Source organism: Tympanuchus pallidicinctus, unplaced genomic scaffold (genome assembly GCF_026119805.1).
Source record: "Tympanuchus pallidicinctus isolate F22 unplaced genomic scaffold, pur_lepc_1.0 scaffold22, whole genome shotgun sequence".
Lineage (NCBI taxonomy): Eukaryota > Metazoa > Chordata > Aves > Galliformes > Phasianidae > Tympanuchus > Tympanuchus pallidicinctus.
Window position 1 is genome coordinate 24,368,468 of NW_026294739.1, and position 18,308 is coordinate 24,386,775.

The window sequence follows — 18,308 nt, forward strand, 5'->3', positions numbered from 1 at the left end:
CACCGCGCCTGCGCGCGAGGCTCCAGCGCGCACGCGCAACTTTGATGCCCGTCCCCTCGCACGGCTCCTTCATGAGCCGGCAGGGACGCAGGCGCGGTACCCGCAGTGTAGGACCTATTTCGCGCCCCCCTGCTATCGCTGCGTGAAATATGTCTCGGGGAGGGAGCGTGGGGATGCGGGTTTTCCCACGGTCCCCGCACGGGGTCACGGCGGGACATAACCCGGAGGTGGGGGGTGCACAGCGGGACACGGGGGCAGCTCGGGGGCCCTGAGCGGTTGGGTGGGCGTGGGAACTGTTGGTGGGGGGTTTTCCCACGGTGCCAGTGGGGCACAGCCTGAGATGGGGTGGCAAACATCTCAAGGACACCCCGTTCCTGCAGTACTGCCAAAGAGATTGCAGCAGTGTGATGCGGGGCCCGGCCGATAGCCCACCACAGGGTCACTTGGGGTGTCCCCTCTGTCCCCACGCACCCTCCTGCGCAACCCTGTGCCCGACTCCATCCAGCGCAGGAACAGCCCCGGGAGGGCAGCCCAGAATGGTTTATTGGCAGGGGGTCATTATGTACAGTGTGACTGTGGCACCCGAGGGGCCGTGACATCAGCGTGGGGCCGTGCCACCTGCAGGGCCGTGACACCAACATGGGGCAATAAGGCGTCCCAGTCCCTGCAGGGCTTGGCACAGAAATGGGACCGAGAGGATGGGGGACAAAGGGTGCCCCAGAGAGACCCCCTCCCTGTCTCCGGGGCCGTGCCAGCGCCCCATCAGCAGCAGAGACAGGAGGGCATCACGGGGATGTGAGCTGGGAGCCGCGGAGCTCCGCATCCCCTGGTCCATAACGTCCGTAAGGTATATAAATATAGAGGCTGTATGTATACATCCTATGTATATATGTACATCTGGGCAGGGTGGGCGCCGGGCCCTCACTCGTGCCAGGAGCTGCAGCGCAGGGAGCGCGGGGCAGCGGGGCGGCGCGGAGCAGCATTGAGGACGGCCACACTGCGGCGACTGGAGCAGATGACGTCGGCCACGAAGCCGGTGCAGTCGCTGCAGACATCGCGGAGCACGGAGCCCTGAGCATAGATGTGGGGGAACTCCTCCTCCACCCGGCGCCAGCCTGGACCTGGCAGCGAGCTGTGGGTGCAGTGCGTGCCATCAGCCCCGGCGTGGGGAGGAGGAGGGTGGGAGGAAGACATTTGAGGACGCGGGACCCTTGTAGGGTGCTGGACTCACTGGAAGGTTTCCCTCTTGCGCAGCGGCAGAGCTTTGGCCAGCAGTGAGCCTGGGAGGCTCTCGAAGCCCAGTGCGTAGACAGGGATGTGAGCCAGCTTCTTGGAAGGCATCTTCATCTGTCAGGGCAGTGGGCATCAGGGGCAGCACCCAGGGGCATCCCCTTCACCCCAGGTCCATGCGGGGTCAGCGCAGCCCAGATAGTCAGACAGGGACTGGGACTGGGATTGGTGACAGTGACCTGAGCAGGTCCCTTACCTTCAGGCTGCAGGAGGAGCAGACAGACCTGGGGATACGGGGAGAAGCAGGTGAGCAGGGCCACCACCGAGGCACCTTCCCACCAGCCCCAGCACCATGGCCTGGCACAGTGCAGCACAGCACGACACAGCATGGCGTGGCATGGCACAGTGCTCACCGCTTGCAGAAGAGACAGGCTGCAGGCCAGGAGAAGAGGGGAAATTTGGCGCGGCAGCAGCAGCAGACCTGTGGGCACAGGCAGGGTGAGCACCAGGTGCAAATGGCATGGGAGCAGCTCAGCCCCCCCAGTCCGAGTCCCCACCTTGCCCTTCTTCAGGCTGTTGTAGAGCTCCTTGCTCTGTAGGAACTTCTCCATCTCGGCCTTGACCAGCACCCTACGCACATTGATCATCTCCTCCACCGTGAGGGCCAAGCTCTCCACGGGGTGGCTGAACTCCTGGGGGAGACAGGAGCCATCACTCCCACATGTGGCATGACCCGACCCCACAAATCCTGCACTGTGAGCCCTCACTCCGGGCCATGCCCGCAGCTCCAGTCTCACACTCACCAGCCAGAGGTGCTTGGAGCTGCTGCTGGGCGCAGTGCTGGAGCCATCCTCTGGCCTCTCCTCCACTGAGCCCAGTGCAGCGCGGGGCGCAGAGCCGTATGGCACTGGGTGGTAGCTGGCGGGAACAGAGCCTGCATGGTGGGACACCAGGAGGACACAGTGAGGACACACTGCCACACACAACTCCTCCAGCAAGCGTTGGCTGGAGAGCACAGCAAAGTGACCCTTGGGGATAGGGTGTGAGGGACATGGGGTGGGCTGTGCTGAGGGCAGGGACACTGAGTGTTTGTGGGATGGGGATCCCAACACAGGACTGGGCTTGGGGCAGCACAGGAGTACCTGATCGGGGCCGGGGCTCAGGATCCAGCGATTCCAGCACCTTGGGTGCTGCGTGGCCACCACCAAGCTCACTCTGGAACTGGGCTAGGTCCTGCTCCGAGAAGGAGCGGTCCCGCTTCATAGGCAGCCCGGAGACAGACTCTGTGCTTGGTGAGTCCTCCTCCTGCAAGGCCGCACGGACAGCATCACCCAGTGACCCACGCACCCCTATCCTGTGCCCCCCTGGCATCCCCACCACAGCCCCTTTTTCACCTCAGAGATGCTCATCTCCTCCATCTCTGCCAGTGTGGGTGCCTTGAGCAGGACGCGGGGCCGTGGCCGTGCAGGCACTGTGCTGGCCTCGGGCACAGAGAGATCGATGCAGGAGCTGGACGTGAGGTGGCTGGAGCAGGCGTGCGGGATGCAGGGCAGTGAGCTGTACCCTGGGAAGGGGATGGGGTTTGGCACTGGGTCCTGCCATGACACCATGGTGCAGAGGAGGCAACGCCAGTACCTTTCTGACCCCGGTATGATGTCTCCACGGGTCGGAGCTTCCTCTCCTGCTTGATCTCCTCCAAGATCTTCTCATGCAGTGTCCTCTGTTTCTGGGGCAGTGGCCGTAGCCTCCGCTCTGATGCCTGCAGGAAACAGAGCCGGGATGCTGCAGCTCAGGGCTCACAGTGAGCTCAGCTCAGGGGCTGCAGCCATGGGGACCCTGCAGGGTCAGCACCCACCTGCTTGAGTGGGGGCCGGGAGCGGATGAAGTCCAGGATGAGCTCGTGGGCATCCTTCTTCACTCGTGGTGGGATGTCCCCGTCCACCTGGTAGAGAACAGTGTCAGCACCAGCTGGTTGATGGCAGCACATCCCAGTGCGGGGTCACCTGTCCGAGCTCACCATGACCTTGCGCAGCTTGTAGTTGCGCGCGCGGATGTCCTGCATGAGCATCTCGAAGGGGGTCAGCTGGTACTCGGTGGGCAGTGGGTTGAACTGCTTCTCCTGCACCTTCTTCAGCTTGACGCCGTGCCGCAGCTCCCGCATCAGCTGCACCCACAGCCGGGCCTGCCGGGGGCGTGGGGTCAGCGCCGGCCCTCCCACAGCCCCAACCCCCTGCATGGCCGCGCCGTGCTGCCGTACCCAGTCTGTGTTGCGCAGGCTGCCCAGCTCTGCTGCTGGCCTCTCCTCTGCCTCCTCATCCTCCTTCAGCTTCTGCAGCATCTGTGATGACACGGGGGACACTGTTATCCCACTGCGGTCACTGCAGCATTTTAAGATCCCAAGGATCTCCCCACACGGGCAAGCTTCTCACCTCCTTGGCATCGCGGATCTTGGCCAGGAAGGCTTTGAGTTCCACAGTTTCAGCAAAGAGCGCCCGGCACACGGCCTGGTAATGAGCCTGGGCTTCGTTGGGATCGGCAAGGCGTGCAGCGCAGCACCGCATGGCCTGCCCGAAAGTGCGCACAGCTCGCAGCGGCCCCTCGCCACTCTCCTCCTCCTCCTCCTGCCCCCCATAGCCCTCGTCGGCCGTGCCACAGCCACTGTCCTCTGAGTCACTGTTGGTCATCAGGTCGATGAGCTGCTCCAGCTGTGGGCTCAGCTCCCGCTCCTCGTTCTCATCCAGCCCCCAGTCCAGCGCCCGGTAGATGGCAAAACCCAAGGACTGCACCATCTGCAAGGAAACGGCACCGCTGTGCCACCAAAAGCCCTGGCACTGCCCGTGCCATATCTGCGTGCAGAGCCCCATCCGTTGAGTCTGGGCCTCACCACCCAGAGCACACCAGGACCCCATTGCCTCACAGCAAGAGGAGCAGGAGGAGATGCACAGGGGTGATGAGGAGCAGGAGGAGATGCACCATGCCGTGGTGCTGTGACATTGCCTGCCCAGAGGCCCCCATGATGTGCAGCCAGCAGACATCCAGCTCAGAGATGAGGGTCCCCACATACCTGTGCTTCAGCAGCAGGCGTCAGCAGCAGAGGCAGCTCTGGGGGAGAGAAAGGTACAGTCACTGAGGCCCCAAGGCTGGGGGTCAGCCTTACCTCACTTTGTGCCCCCCACCCTGGGACTGCTGCACCCGAGCCAGGACTCCCATCCCCAGCCGGTCTCATCCTGAGCTGGCACAGCCCCGTGTTGTTTGCAGGGACTGACAGCACAGCCCTGCATGTGGTGCAGAGACGGGCAGCACTCAGCTGACAGCGATACTGATGCTCCTTTCACTGCAGAGGTGGCACAGCTGGAGCACTGTGCACACACACAAGCACCATGCACACACACAGGCACCACGCCAATACACACAAGCACTGCACACACACACAAGCTCAGGCCAAAGGCTCTCAGGCAGCTCAGCCCCTTCTGGGGGAGCACTGCAGCCATAGGATGATGAGCAACTGTGTCTTTCGCATGGGACCCAAGGGAAGTGCCCTTGCTCCACTTTGCCCAGCAGCAGCTGCAGAGCAGAGCAGTGCCCTGGGCCCAGGAGAGTGCAGGTCATTACCCCGCCATCATCTGTGCATCCATTACACGCTGTGCCCATCTCCCCATTTAGCTAATCAATGCAGCAGCCCATGGCAGGGACAGCTGAGGCTGCGTGCTGGCTGCAGTCAGGAGCCCAATCTGGGACCCTCTGAGCAGGATGAGGCCAGGCAGAACAGGATTGCAGCCCCCTCCCACTGACTACAAGAGCCTGTGACCCTGCAGCCATGTCAGTCCCTGAGCCCTGCAGGCAGCCCAGGGGAATGGCACCGGCATCACATCCCATATGGTGGTGGAGCAGCCAGCAGATCCAGCTGGGAGGAGGAAGCAGAAAAGCTTTTCCTGGATGCAAACCAGGGACGGAGGAGCAGCCATGGCTGCAACAGGACAGGATGCACCGGGAACAGCAGTGCCTGCAGCCGTGGTGCCAAATGAGGCCACGGTGCTGGTGGCTGTGCAGCACTCACCTGCTGGCTGCTTCCTTCTGGGTGGGAGACGCTGTGGGATGGGGACATGGAGTACACCCCCTGTGGGTTCACCCTGTGCCCCGTTCCACTGCAGAGCTATGTGCTGGTGCTGGGACCCATGCTATACCCATGGCTGTGCTGGGAGCTTCCCACAGCCCCCATGCGCTGCAGCAGCAAAGAGCCTGGATACATCCCTATGCCCTGCTCCCAGGTGCATCGCTACAGCCAGCAGCAAGGACACACAGCCACGCCGCAGCACCCTGCTCGCTGCCAGCCGTGGGGACATGCAGCAATGCCGCAGCCTCGCTGAGCAGTCGGAGACACCGCAGCGTCCTCGCTCGGCCCGAGCACCCCGAGCCATTTTGGGGCACGCAGGAGCCGGCGGGCACCAGTCGGGGCTGTCCCCACGCGGGGCGAGGCGTGGGCTCAGCTCTGTCATTAGGCTCAGGCTGCTCATTGCTGCTGGCACCCGGCCGTGCCTAATTACAGACCATAAACACAGCGGGCTCTGCCCGACAGCACCGCCCGCCCGCACGGAAGGCACGACCGAGAGTGCAAAGGTCGGGGTCGGGGCTGCCCCGCGATGCCCCCTGAGGGAGGGGGGTGCGGGGTCTGTGCCCGTGGGTGCGGGTGCGCTGCGGCCGTCGCTGCGTGCCGCTGTGTGTCCCTGCGCGTCCGTCCATCCGTCCCTGCCTGTCCTGCGTGGCTCCGCCGTCCCCAGCCCCACGCACAGCCCCGCCCGGCTCCATCCTCGCGGTCCCGCAGTGCCGGTCCCATCGCTGCCACCACCTCCGGTCCCCCCCGCTGCCAGTCCCGCCTTCCAGTCCCGCCTTCCCGCCCCCCCGCTGCCGCTGCCCGCATTGCCGACCCCACACCGACGCCCACGGCCTCCCGTCCTTTTTCTCTCCGGTATCGACTCTCTCTATCCCTCCTTCAGTTCCCGTCCTTCCTTCCCGGTGCCGGTGTCCTCCACCCGTAATCCCAGGGCCGCTGCGGCGTCGGTAACCCGAGCAGCGCCGGTGGGCAGCGCGGTGCAGCACTCCCCGCAGGTCCCGGTACCCCACTGTTCCGATAACCCGGTACCCCCGGCGCCGGTACACCCCCCCACCGGTGGCTGTACCCCCCGCTGCCGGCCCCTCCCCTCCTTCTCCGAGCTCCTTACCGGGCGGCGGGGGTGGAAGCGCTACGCTGCCGTCGCCGCGGAGGCGGATGTCGGCGGTGCGGAGCGGAGCGGCGGAGGGGGCGGCGGCGGCGGCGGCGGCACGGCAGCCCTGAAAGCAGAGCGCCCACGCCTGCTCCTCGTTCAGCGGCTGCTCGTAGCACTTCAGCACCTCCTCCAGGGACAGCTCCCGCGGGCCCCCGCCGCCCGCCCGCGCCATCGCCCCATCCCCGCGCACCGCCGCCGCCGACCTCCGCCGCGGCCGCCGCACGGGCGGGCGGGGCGGGAGGGGCGGAGGGCCGGCTCCGCTCGGCTCGGCACAACTCGGCCCGCCCCGCCCCGGCCCCGCCCGCTCCGCCTCCCGCCACCACCGGGGGCGCACGGTGGGTACGGAGCGGCGCGGCGCGGCGCGGCCGGGTTCGGTTCGGCGCTCTAAGGCTCCGTTTGGCACGGCACGGCTCGGTACAACGCGGCTCTGCACGGCTCGACTAGGAAGAGAGTGCGCGGGCTGGCGGGATGCAGGCACGGAGCACGGCGTGGGGGACATCGGGCTGGGTGCGGGGTGCGTGCTGTGGTGCTCAGTGCAAGGCACGCAGCTGCGTGCAGGGTGCGGGACACGACGGGGTGCAGGCTGCGGGGTGTAGGGTGTGTGACATGTGGCGTGGCTCCTGTCACCTGCACCGTTCAGCCCCTGACCGGAGGCGTAAGAATCTATCAGCTCCCGGGGCCAACCCGCCTGAGGATGTGCTGTGAGCCAGGTGAACGGTCACAAGGACACAGCAGCCCTGGTGGCTCTCAGAGGCAGGCAGGCTGGGGGCCATCCCTGCGGACTCACGGAGTGCTGTGAGCAAAGTGTTTCCTCACGTTCATCCCTCGGCTCTGTGCCTGCAGCACCTGGCCCTGTGCATTCCCACATCACCCGTGGCGAAGGAGCTGAGACCTCGCCGCTGGTGTATGGGATTGGGGCCAGCAGAAGGCACCAAGATGGGGCATTTCACAGGGCCCATGTTCTACGGGAGTGTGACATAGAGGCACCAGCTAGGGTCAGTATAGAATCATTGCATTCAGGTTGGAGAAGACCTCTACAATCCCCAAGCCCAAGCCCACCCCACCATGCCCGTAACCACATCCCTCTGTGCCACATCTCCACAGTCCTTGAACACCCCCAGGGCCGGTGACCCCACCTCTCCCTGGGCAGCCTGTGCCACTGCCCAACTGCTCCTAATATCCAGTCCAAACCTCTCCAGATGCTCAAGTCTCCATCTCACCTTCTGCACACAAACTGCTGAGATTTGAATGAGACATTTGCCCTGCCGTCAGCTGGCTTTACAGCCTACTTTGGAACAGCAGAGGGAAGAAAGCTGGGCACACTGCCCAGCGTGGTGCTGAGCCCAACACACAGCCAGGAAGGCACAGTGGGTTGGTGCAGGGCAGTGGGGCAGTGGTAATTCAGCCCGCAGGACACAGGGGAGGGCATTTGAATTATAAAGTGCAGAGCCCTTTGCTTTGGGTACAACTGTAATTAATGTGTAATCAAGATATAATTAAAAGTTACTGCCTTGGAAAAAAATCAAACAGAGCCAAGTGTGTATGTGTATAGGGGAAATTTAATTAAAAATGAAAGAAATGGGGGGAGGGGGGGAGAGGAAGAGGGGAAGAAAGGGAAAAAAGAACAGGTTGGGAGAAGGTTGCAAAGTGCTGCAGGAGCATCAGATTTCTGCACTTCCCAGCACCTCACGCAGTGATGCAGCAGCGTGGCAGGGCTGGGCCATGGCAGTGCTGTGCCCAGAAGCCTGCAGCAGGCAGTGCTTGTTTGCAGGTAATACATTCTTCAAGGTGCCCTTTGTCCTATGCAATAATTCATTCCAAAGCCACAGGAAGCCAACATCATAGAACCACAGAATGCTTTGAGTTGGAAGTGAGCTCTAAAGGCCACCTGGCCCCACTGCCCGCAATGAACCGGGACACCCACAGCTCCATCAGTGCTCAGAGGCCCCCTGGCTGGACCCTGGGTGTCTGCAGGGAGGGGACACCCACAGCATCTCCTGGCAACCCTTCTGGGGGGCCTCATCACTACGGCCATCGCAGAGACGGCTTTGCCCAATTTGCTGCTCTCTGAAATGCCTCTCATCGAGTCCCCACAGAGCAGCTCATTGAGTTGTGGAGTGTCTGTTCAAGCTCCATTTCCTTTCTAGATTCTTCTTCATTAATATTTTAATTAACACCAATTCCCTGAGCAGACTGCATTAACTCAGGATACCTCCCAGATAGAGCACGGAGGGATTAAATATAGCAAGCACTGCTCTCTGCGAGCTGGTAAACCAGCAAGGCAGCAACCTGCTGGTGATGTTAATAACAGAGGGATTTGCTCAGACTGGCACATGGTGGGGGATGACTTCCCTGTCCTGGAGCATGGCAGTGGGCAAACACATCCCTAACGTCTGCAAACGGCCTCCCAGTGGGAAATCCCCTGCGGTTGTTCATTGTTCCCCGTGTAACGAGCTGCCGCCGCCCTGTGTCACCTGGCACGTGTCACCTGGGGACAGTCACAGGCACAGCAGGTGCAGTAGGAGCAGGGCAGGAGCACGCCGCTGTCCTGGCGTTGCCTGTAGCGGTGCTGGATCCTGGCTGGTGCCAACTGCCTCCCAGGAAGAATCAGCCCAAAATTCCTATTGGAAGGCATTTGAGAGACGCTGCTCCCTCTGAAACCCCTACCACCTCCGTAGCATCACAGAATCGTTCAGGCTGGAAAAGATCTCTATGACCCTCAAGCCTAAGCCCAACCCACCCCCCACCCCTCCCCATGGCCTCTGACCACGTCGCTCAGTCCCACATCCCCACGTTTCTGGAACACCCCAACGTGTCTCGCTTTGCCCTTCTCAACATGGCGGCCTCCTGCCCCCGCCACTCCTAAGATGGCGGAGCGATGACAGATCCACGCCCACTATTCTCTCAGCCAATAGGCGGAGACGCGCTCTTCCGGCGGCAGCCAATGGCGGCGCATGGCGGGGGGGTTGGTTTGGCGGGCGCGCCGTGATGGCGGGTGTGGGTGGCAGCGCGCTGCGGGAGCTGCTGGGTAGGTGCGGGGTTGGGGGAGTGGGTGGGTGCGGGGTTCTTGATGCTCCTGGTGCTCCCTGCAGCACGGCAGAGATGAAAGGAGGGATGGATGTCCCATCTCTGCTCTCAGCTCCCCTCCCCTCGGACCTGCGCCATGCTCCATGCTCACCCCGGCGCAGAGCCCCGTCTTCACGCACCCGCTCCCAGGCCTGATGCTCTTCCTGTGTCCTTGATGCAGCACTGGGGTCGGTTTGGGTCTTAGGGCCGGCCTGCAACAACATCAACGGCGTGGGCTGAGGGCCCTGCGCTGTACAGCGATGCCCCGCGGTGCTGCCGGGCGATGGGCTCAAACCTCGGCATCAGCAGAGCTGTCCTTTGGGGGCGCCGGGGCACAGAGCCTCGGCTCCTAAACAAACCCAAACTTCTCAGCAGGAAGAGCCAGGAAACGGAAAAGCAGCTTTGGGAGCACTGCAGAGCTCCGGGCAGCGGCTCTGCGCCTCCTGGATCGTCACCAGAAGCTGAGCGAGCTCCTGCTGGAGGTAGGAGCAGGCAGGGCAAACCCAGCGCCTCTCTGTTGTCATCAGGTTTGGCTTTCTGTGCAGATGGGGGCAAAATCTGGAGAGGTGATTCGATGTTCTCTGAATTACCAAGCGCTTCTGACTTCTGTGGCTGTCGTTAGGATAGCCTGTGTCATTTGTCTATGCACAGACTTCAGCCAAGATCCTGTCTTGGCTGTGCTCTGCCTCTTCCCCACACACACTACAGAATGTTTTTGATTTTGCATGGACAGTTCCAATACTTCCCATGGCTCAGCAGCAGGATTGCTTTTTCCTCTGCAGAATGTCTCTTTGTATCAGAAAAAAAAAAGAGCAAAAACAAACAAACCAGAAAAGGAAACAATTCTTTGCTGTTTTAGGTATTTATGGCACTGTGGCTGCACTGCTGAGACTTGAAAGACAGGAATCCTGGTGCTGCTGCTGAGCTGTTGGGAGCTATGGATGAATCACTTTGACCTGTATCTCTTTTTCTCTGCTTAAAATGAAGATAACTGTACTTCAGTCTCTTGCATGATGGCCTGAAATCTCAGGTTTACCGTGGCCATGTAATGATTTAATTTCATTTCAATTGCTCCTTCTGCATAGAACACCAGAGCTGCTAAATATGCTGTAGAAGGAACAGATTGATGCATGTGTGTGTAAAAGACATGTAAGGCTGCTAGGTTTTTGTTTTGCTTCCAGGTAGAAGGTTCAGTCGAGCCAGCTGGAGAGGGTGGCATAGAGCACCAGCAGTCATCATCAGAATCACTGATCGGTGAGTGACAGAGCAGTGATGGGAGATGACGTGGAATGGAATCGTTCTTTACACACCAGATTTCTGACTGTTAAATGCAATTCCAATTTTGTATTCTTCCCAGTGTTCCTGGTCTGCCATTCAGCTACTCGTTTCTTACTTCTCCAGTGAATGGTGTCCCTGACAAGATTTGATTTTTCTGTGTTTTGATCTGGAATTTCTCTTCACAGTCACGTGCTTGCACCTTTTTTTTTTTTCCTCCCACGATGTCAAGTTTCTGTTTATTTTCTTTTCTTTTTCTTTAAGTCTCTGTTCTGCAGGAACAGGCCTCAAGGTTGGGTGTACCTGCTGCAGTTTTGGCAGCCAAAAATGCTGTTACCAAAATCGAGCAGATCTGCCAGTCTTCTGCAAGCCCATCTCAAGCACCTCTGCTGAACTTGGACCAGAGAGTAAGCAAAGCAGCTTATATTTTGCTTATCAAGAAAACAGTATTGGTGGTTTTGACTTTAAATCCTAGACTGATAAAGACTGATAAGCCCTCTGTTCTGATAATGATCCAGGCACACAGGAGCCAAGAGGCTGATCACTCATTCACATATCTGATCTGCTCACTGATACGTGGCACTCTTCTCCCCTATGGAAAGCTGCTAATTTTTGATAGCTTTCCTGCTGTTGCCAGAGCATCTCTCCACAACAAGATGCAATCACCACTGGTGTGCTCCAGCCTTCCCTGGTGTGGCTCAGTGTCTGTTATTGTTGTCCCATCTTTATCAGTCTTAGATTGCAGTGGTGATGGCCTTCTCCCCAGAACCTGGGCCATGGCTGCTGGCTCACGTCCCCCCTGAGGAGCTGTCAGGTGCCAGTGCTGTCAGCTTCTAACTCAGCCTTAAGGTGAAAGGCTTGGGCCTTTCATCAGCAATTCTCTTCGCTATTCAAGTCTTTAAAACCACAAAGTGGGGGAAAAAAAAACCCAGCAAATTGTTTTTGGAAGAATGTGTTATTTATAAAGGAAATGATTTCTGCTTCATTTTTGGGGTGATTCCAGGAAAAGTTGTCTTGCTTGCTTCGAACAGCCAAGGATTTGTTGGAGAACAACGTGTTCAGTCGCTCACACTTCTGTCAGGAAATCTGGAAAATGAAGGTGAGAGTTCACAAAGGAATGTTTGCCATTTAGATTTCAACTGTGGGATCAGAGAGCGTGCTTTTAACCCTCTTGACCTATGCAGGACAGAGAGAACTCTAAGCTGGACTACTGAAATGCTGCCATCTACATTCCACTCATTTTGGTGTCTTTTTGTGATCTGCAGCAGTTTTTTCCATTGCTCACCCCTGAGATTTTAAACTCTTTCTGCATGTAGTGAGCGTGGCTGGTTCTAGGAAAGGCACAGAAAACACAGGATCTGGAGATACAGCATGGAATTAAGCTTGCCTGGGGTGCTGCTGCAGTTAATACAAGCTTTGGAGGGTATTGTCTTTTCTGCTTAGCTTCACTGACCTGCTGTTATCAATGAAATATGTTAATAACTGCCCATCTGGGCACAGGTTCCCAGATCAGCACAGGATCTCCCAGTTGGCTGTGGGTCCCCATGGTCCCAGTAGCCCTTCGTGTGCTTTGCCAGTAGCACTCAGTGGGCCTTTTGGCATTCTGGCTCCCTGCTTTATTTATCTGGGAATTGTGATAAGCCAGAGCGAGTTCATGCAGCAAATGGCATGAGAGAAATAGGATGGCTGATAACAAGTCGGATTGTTTCACAAATGTGTTGTCTTCATTTCATTTGGGTGGTTTGTTCTGTGAAGATAAGTGGAGCTCTGGGCAGAGCTGAATACTTGTTGTGAACCAGACAAATTTGGTTGCTTGCTGCTGTGGTGGGAAAGAGAGAGGAGACTGACCCATGTGGATAAGAAGGTGCTCTCTAGTCTCAAATGTCCATTCATGGGCTGAAAATAGAATTCCGTGTGTTTTAAGGGCTGATTAAAATCTTGTTCCCAGGTAGACAGGGAGATCAAGTGCTGCTGTACAAGTGAGACTGATAGAGTAAAGGATTAAGCTGTTGAAAACGAAGTACTGGGCGAGGCTGGGGTCATGCTGAAAAGCAGCAGTGAGTCAGTGCAGAGGGCTGCTGCTGCCTGCTTTGCTCCCAGAACTTCCCCTGCAAGGAGTGGAAAGCATTTTGTTTCTGGGTCAGAGTTTCTGTACTGGGACTGGAAGGAGCAGAAGCTGCTGCTGCACCATTTTCCCTGCCTGGTGCCTCCTGGAGCTTTGCTGGCACAGGATGCTCTCCAGGACATGCTCTTCTGTTGGGAGCTGCAGGCGATGTTACAGGGAGGTGGAAAAGGTTTAATCCATACCAAAGCAGTGCCTGGTGCTGACCGTGGCAATGGCTGGCCTGGTGTTCAGGAGCAGCTCAGGTGGTGGTTGCTGCTCCCCTATGCCCATAGGCCTGTCTTGTACAGCTGCAGCATCTCTGTAGGCTCCTCTAGGGAAACGGGTTTGAGAGAGCAAAACTGAATCACAGAAGCTAATAAGGAGATAATTCTCCAATCTGTTATTGGTTCTGAGTGAACAAGGCTCTAAATGTTCTCTGGGATACCACAGCTCCTTTGTCTATTCAGAATTAGGATTCAGCCAGGGGATGAAGGCTGGCATATTTATGACTTAACGTGGAAATGTAGAACGATGCGCCTAGCCCTCAGTGTTTGTAGGGAGGGGAAACCAAACACAACTTTTCCTCACCTGGTATTGATATGTTAGTTTTTAAATTTCCATAGATCCTAGGCTGGGTGACCAACGAAATTTGGTTTCATTTCTTTAGTACATTGTTATCAAAACATTAAGTGTGAATTATGTGCTGTGACCAAATCTTGGTAGGACCTTCCAGTGCTGGAGGCTGTGTGGCACCTGCACAGAAATGGCATCACTGGGCTGGCAGAGCTGCTGGAGAGGTGAGTGGAGGTTTGGAGGTTTACACACATATTTAAATCTCTTAAAGCCTATTGAAATGTAATCGGGGATTAGTCGTGAGTATTCTGGACTAAGAATACAGTCAGATGCTTGCAGGTGATCAGATTAGCAGGATTTAAGAAGTTAGCCGGGGTTTGAGAGGTTACTCTGTGTTAATTAGCACGGTTCAGGGCATGGCGACTGCTTGTTCCAGGGCTGCTGAATCACTTGTGATGTGGGACAGGACGGTTGGGTGGGAACTGCCACTAAAGACCATTCTAGTTAATGTTCAACCTGATTCTTTGTTCCACTGCCCAGGGATAAATCCCAGGCGGTGTGGGGAAGGTTCCTAACCCAGCCCCCTTGGTTCACCTGGCTGTGCCTTGAGATCTGCCTGGAAACTCAGTGAGAATTGGGGCTGGTCTTGGCGAGAAGTCTTGCTTCTGTCCTGTAAAACCACTGTGTCAGTGAGGTGTGGCAGAGGTCATCTCCAGAGGATGGTAATTCTAAGGGTTGGTTTGTTTTTTCCCAATATGGAGCTAACCAGGAGGATCAGTTACTCCTTCTGAAGTTCACATTGTTATTTTATGGCATTGAAAGAATATTACTGCAATCTTTGGTGCAGCCTTTGATGTTGGTTTACTTGTCTGTTCATGGGACAGGAAAGAAACCTTTCAGAGCTCACTGTACTTCAAGGAAACCGAAGAGAGATTGATTTTTTAATGTTTTGGAAAGCATTTTTATGCAAATGACTTAGAAATCAGAACGAAAAATCTGAAAAGATTTTAAATTGGAAGACCTCAAAAATGATGGAACTCGGACACGCGGTTTCACATGTATTGCTTTTCACTGTTTGTGTTTGTTTGGGAATCTTCTTAGGAGGCAATTCAAGCTCTTGCTGGACCAGCTTACAGCAGTCTGACATACAGAGTCTCACACGGTCGTCTCCTTGCTGACACCAAGGGGATGGCAGAATGAAAAACCAAGCAAGGAAACACGGAAGGGATGGAACTGAATGTGCTTCTGTTTGTTCCCAGCAGTGTGGATGGCCGCGCCGCGGAGGAGTGGCTGTGCAGCAGCCTTTGTGCTCTGTGTGAGCGGGCAGAGGGGCCCCCCCAGGACACAGAGAATGTGGGGCTCATTCTCTCAGGCAAGGAGAGGGTCTGGCTGCAGCCAGCGCTGTGCTGGTGGGACGCTGGGAGCTGAAGGACAGGGGCCTTGCAGGGTGTTTTCTGATGTTGCTTCAGAAAAGGTGCTACATTTAATCCTTAGTGAGTGCTTCCCCTTGAGAGATGCTTGGTTTGAATTCCTGGATCTCTTTCCCATGTGGTACTGAAAGAAAGTAGAGCTGCAAGATGCGCGGGGCCAGCAGTGACAGCGCATCAGATAAAGAACACGATGCTATTGCAAAGTGCCCAAAATATCTCTAATGAGAAATATTGAGCAGCTGATACTTTTTTCCCCCCATCTTTTTTTTCCTTTTCTATTTGGAAACGTACTTTCTGTTTTGATTTAGAAAAAAATGACGGCACAGTTTCCTCGAAGGGCTGTGGTCAGACCTTTGGCTCAGTTGAGCAGGTGAAACTCACACGTGTTCTGCAGTGGTAAAAGAGAGAGAGACCTACAAACTGCTTGCTCTGAATAATCCTTTCAGTTCCTTTGCTTCTTGGCACTGATTGCTCCAAGCTCTTTTTGCCCAGGAGTAATTTTACTCCATGAAAGAAAAAAAGCAAAGCACTGAGCAGTCTTGCTGACTGTGCTGTGTAGCCAGCGAAGCTTTTCAGACTGCAGTCCCGTTGGGAGGGGAAAGAGCAAGAGGTTTTAATGAGAGGGGATGCTGTAACACGGATTCCTTCTTGATTTGCAGACTTTGCGATCGTGTTCCTTCAGAATGGCTTTCAGCCTTCAGAGCTGGGGAGAAAGCTGGAATTGAAGAAGGTCCCCCATGTAAGGACAAAAGGAAACTGATGAAAATGGTTGGTTAAAGAAGTAGAAACCTCGTATGGCGCTGCCTTTCAGGCTGTAAATCAATATGAGTTAGAGCAACAAAGAGATTTCGGGCGGTGCTCCAGTTAGGAGGAGTGGGTGAGGAGGAGATGCTGAAACCAGAGAAGAGACCTTTCTAGAGAGAATTTCTCCAAGGCGACTTGTCAAGGACTTTTTAGCTTCTTTGGTTTCACCTTGACTGCTCTTTCTTTTCTGTTTGTATACGAGGCATGGAATGCTGGTAAGCATGGAAAATGCTTGCCCCTCTGCCTCTCTGTATGTGTTCTACACCAGAACCCGAGGTAGATGTTATGCTTTAAATCAAGTGGGACAAAACCTTTTCGTCGAGTCAGTTTGCCTTTTCTGCATGAAATTCAGCTGTTCTCAACACTAAATGGTCTTAATTTGTCCCTTCTGAACAGATCTGCCATGCTGTTTTACAAAGAATGCTGACATGTAAGTGTTCTTGTGCTTTGTAACTTTTAGCAGTTGCTGCTGTTTGCTAACTTAATTTCCTTCCTCAATACTAAATCTCTAAGAAGTTCTCTTTCTGGGATGCTTTCTGTACACATTTATGTCACTGACGTTGTGTGTCTCCATTTTCCTCTTTACTTTTGTGAAGTGAGTTTCTTCTATCACCACAAATAACTTCTTGTTTCTCATGCTACTTCTTTTTGATCCTCCCAGCTGCAAAATTGGGTAAAGATATCTGAGCTGGCTTTCAACAAGCTCTGTTGGAAGCAGTCCAACCGTCAGCAGCACAGAGGGTTGGTTAACTTATCCTACTCGTTAAATTAAACGTTGAATTTACAAAGCTATGTGCCAGTAGGCCATTCTGCTGTCTCACATTTTGGATTTGCAAACTTGTGTTTTGTGAGACCTCATTTTTTTTATGTAGAGCAAAGACCTCTGATGTATGTGTGCAGCCTGCAAACAGGCAGTGTTCAGCTGTCCCATGCATAACGTGCCTGTCGTGCTGCTGCTGAGAGCTCAGGGGTGGCAGTGCCTCATTTGCAGTGCAGATCCTGATGCAGAAAGACTGAACACACTCCAGGATTTTGTGTCGTGTGTCACTGGTGATATCGTGGCAGGTTGCTGTTTCCACTGCACTGCTTTGCCTGCAGAAATGTTCACTTACAGGCTCCAGACCACGGCGTTAGCCTGATCTGACTGTGTGCTGCTGTTATTTTTACTGACATCACTTTGCCCCTTTCCTTGCTGTCACGCTTCAGCAACGAGCTCAGTGCTGTTGCGAAGATGAGCACTTCTTGTCTGTTGCAAAATGACCAAAAGCCAGGATGCAACACAAAGATTGCTCCCAAACATCCCTCCTGCATCTCTGCGTGGGTATTGCCAGCCTGATCCCTCACCCTGTGTCTTGCAGACAGCACTGCCTGTAGACAGATGCCTTGCAGACCTTGCTGAGCAGTTCTAAAAAGGGAAAGCTGCAAGGGAAGTGCTTCATTATTTAATATGTATGAGTTCCATCTCAGGTGACCCTTTAATAGCGCTGGCACTTGAAAAATAACCCTCATAAGCTCAGGACTAGAGGGATGTGGGGGGAAGCAAGGCAGGCTGCTGGCAGGCAGGGTGGAGTCTGCGCTAACCTGCTCTTCATTTGACCTTCACATTTCTGCAGCCTGCGCTGCCACCAGTTGCCTTGCAGTCTATCTGAAAATACATTACATGTTTTCTATGAAATGCTTTTGTTTGTGTGTGCTGTCGGGTCATCTTTGAGGAGTTTCACTTAACTCATCAGCTGCTTTGAAGAACATGAGGATGCTTTATGTAAAATAATGCTTGATGAATGAAGCTGCTCACAGGGGGAGCAGAGGCTGACAGTAGCCTGGAAGCACTGTTCTTCACAGCACTGAGCTTGCTGCACTGAACTCCTGTGCCTAAGGATAAGTAGAGCTTATCTCCTTTCCTCTATTCGCCCCTGCTTAACCTGAGAGCATTCCTCTGCAGGGGAAGCAGTGTTACTTGCTAGCCCTGTGGACTGCCCTACAAAAGGCACGTGAGGGATGCCAGTATTGGTGCCTCGATTTGGTAGATTTCCTTCTCAGAGTGCATCACTGAAATGATCCTAATGAACAATTCCTAATGAACAAAGCAAACGTTTTTACTGTTGAAAGAGGAGGCTTTTGAAGGTGGGCTGGGACCAGAAACAGAATTACTGCAGCAGCAGCCTGTGAAGTTTGGGATGTCAGCATGTGGGCTTTGAGTTGTGCAGTCTTACAGTCTGGACCACGTGCTGTGTGAGCTGCTGCCTGTTTGACCTCCACTGGTCACCCTAGGACAGGCCTTGCTTTAAAGGAGCGCTGCTGAAGAAAGGCATCATGTGTGGCATTCACAGCAGTGCCCTCTTTGTTTGCTGAGGATGGTGAAGATCATTGTCTCAAGGCACAAATGTGCAAATCTCTGCCTCCAGGCTTCTCCCAGCACAGCTTTGCAGTGTTTGCACTCGTGTGTGCACTGCACAGTGAGGATTAGTTTTGGAAATTAAATATTAATACCTGTCCATTTTTAGATGGCTTAATTATTAGCACATTCGTGGGAATGCTTTTAAAGTGGTTCAAGGTTAATGT

The 18,308-nt window shown here is 55.4% G+C and overlaps 2 protein-coding genes and 1 pseudogene across 3 annotated transcripts in view; 1 reads left to right on the plus strand and 2 right to left on the minus strand.

Moving 5' to 3' along the window:
- Positions 1 to 521: 521 nt before the first annotated feature.
- On the minus strand, positions 522 to 6,688 carry SPIRE2 (spire type actin nucleation factor 2). Its single transcript, XM_052686461.1, has 15 exons — positions 6,450 to 6,688; positions 4,295 to 4,332; positions 3,660 to 4,019; positions 3,488 to 3,568; positions 3,248 to 3,412; positions 3,086 to 3,172; positions 2,866 to 2,989; positions 2,625 to 2,794; positions 2,373 to 2,535; positions 2,034 to 2,164; positions 1,788 to 1,922; positions 1,644 to 1,711; positions 1,487 to 1,514; positions 1,232 to 1,347; positions 522 to 1,132 (listed from the first exon to the last, which is right to left on the minus strand). Exons 1-15 carry the CDS (start codon positions 6,664 to 6,666, stop codon positions 922 to 924), a joined length of 2,094 nt encoding a protein of 697 aa, XP_052542421.1. The 5' UTR covers positions 6,667 to 6,688; the 3' UTR covers positions 522 to 921.
- LOC128082379 (uncharacterized) lies at positions 4,339 to 6,036 on the minus strand (annotated as a pseudogene).
- A 2,794-nt stretch (positions 6,689 to 9,482) lies between the features above and the next one.
- FANCA (FA complementation group A) overlaps positions 9,483 to 18,308 on the plus strand; it is a 32,365-nt gene continuing 23,539 nt past the window's right edge. Inside the window, exons 1-9 of one of the 2 annotated variants that reach the window (XM_052685629.1) lie at positions 9,483 to 9,522; positions 9,933 to 10,042; positions 10,742 to 10,814; positions 11,100 to 11,242; positions 11,839 to 11,934; positions 13,663 to 13,736; positions 14,775 to 14,884; positions 15,602 to 15,681; positions 16,143 to 16,176. In XM_052685629.1, the coding sequence (XP_052541589.1) occupies positions 9,483 to 9,522; positions 9,933 to 10,042; positions 10,742 to 10,814; positions 11,100 to 11,242; positions 11,839 to 11,934; positions 13,663 to 13,736; positions 14,775 to 14,884; positions 15,602 to 15,681; positions 16,143 to 16,176 (760 nt within the window). Of the gene's footprint in view, positions 9,523 to 9,932; positions 10,043 to 10,741; positions 10,815 to 11,099; positions 11,243 to 11,838; positions 11,935 to 13,662; positions 13,737 to 14,774; positions 14,885 to 15,579; positions 15,682 to 16,142; positions 16,177 to 18,308 lie in introns of those variants that run through there. The other variant, XM_052685628.1, reaches the window with a different exon arrangement.

What these genes read in the sequence shown, in the direction of transcription:
- SPIRE2 (XM_052686461.1), bottom strand. Translation starts at nt 6,666, where the DNA reads ATGGCGCGGGCGGGCGGCGGGGGCCCGCGGGAGCTGTCCCTGGAGGAG. An exon ending in GCCTGCGCAACACAGACTGG is followed by an intron (nt 3,413 to 3,487) that starts GTACGGCAGCAC and finishes CGCCCCCGGCAG; the next exon opens with GCCCGGCTGTGGGTGCAGCT. An exon ending in ACAAGCTGCGCAAGGTCATG is followed by an intron (nt 3,173 to 3,247) that starts GTGAGCTCGGAC and finishes GTTCTCTACCAG; the next exon opens with GTGGACGGGGACATCCCACC.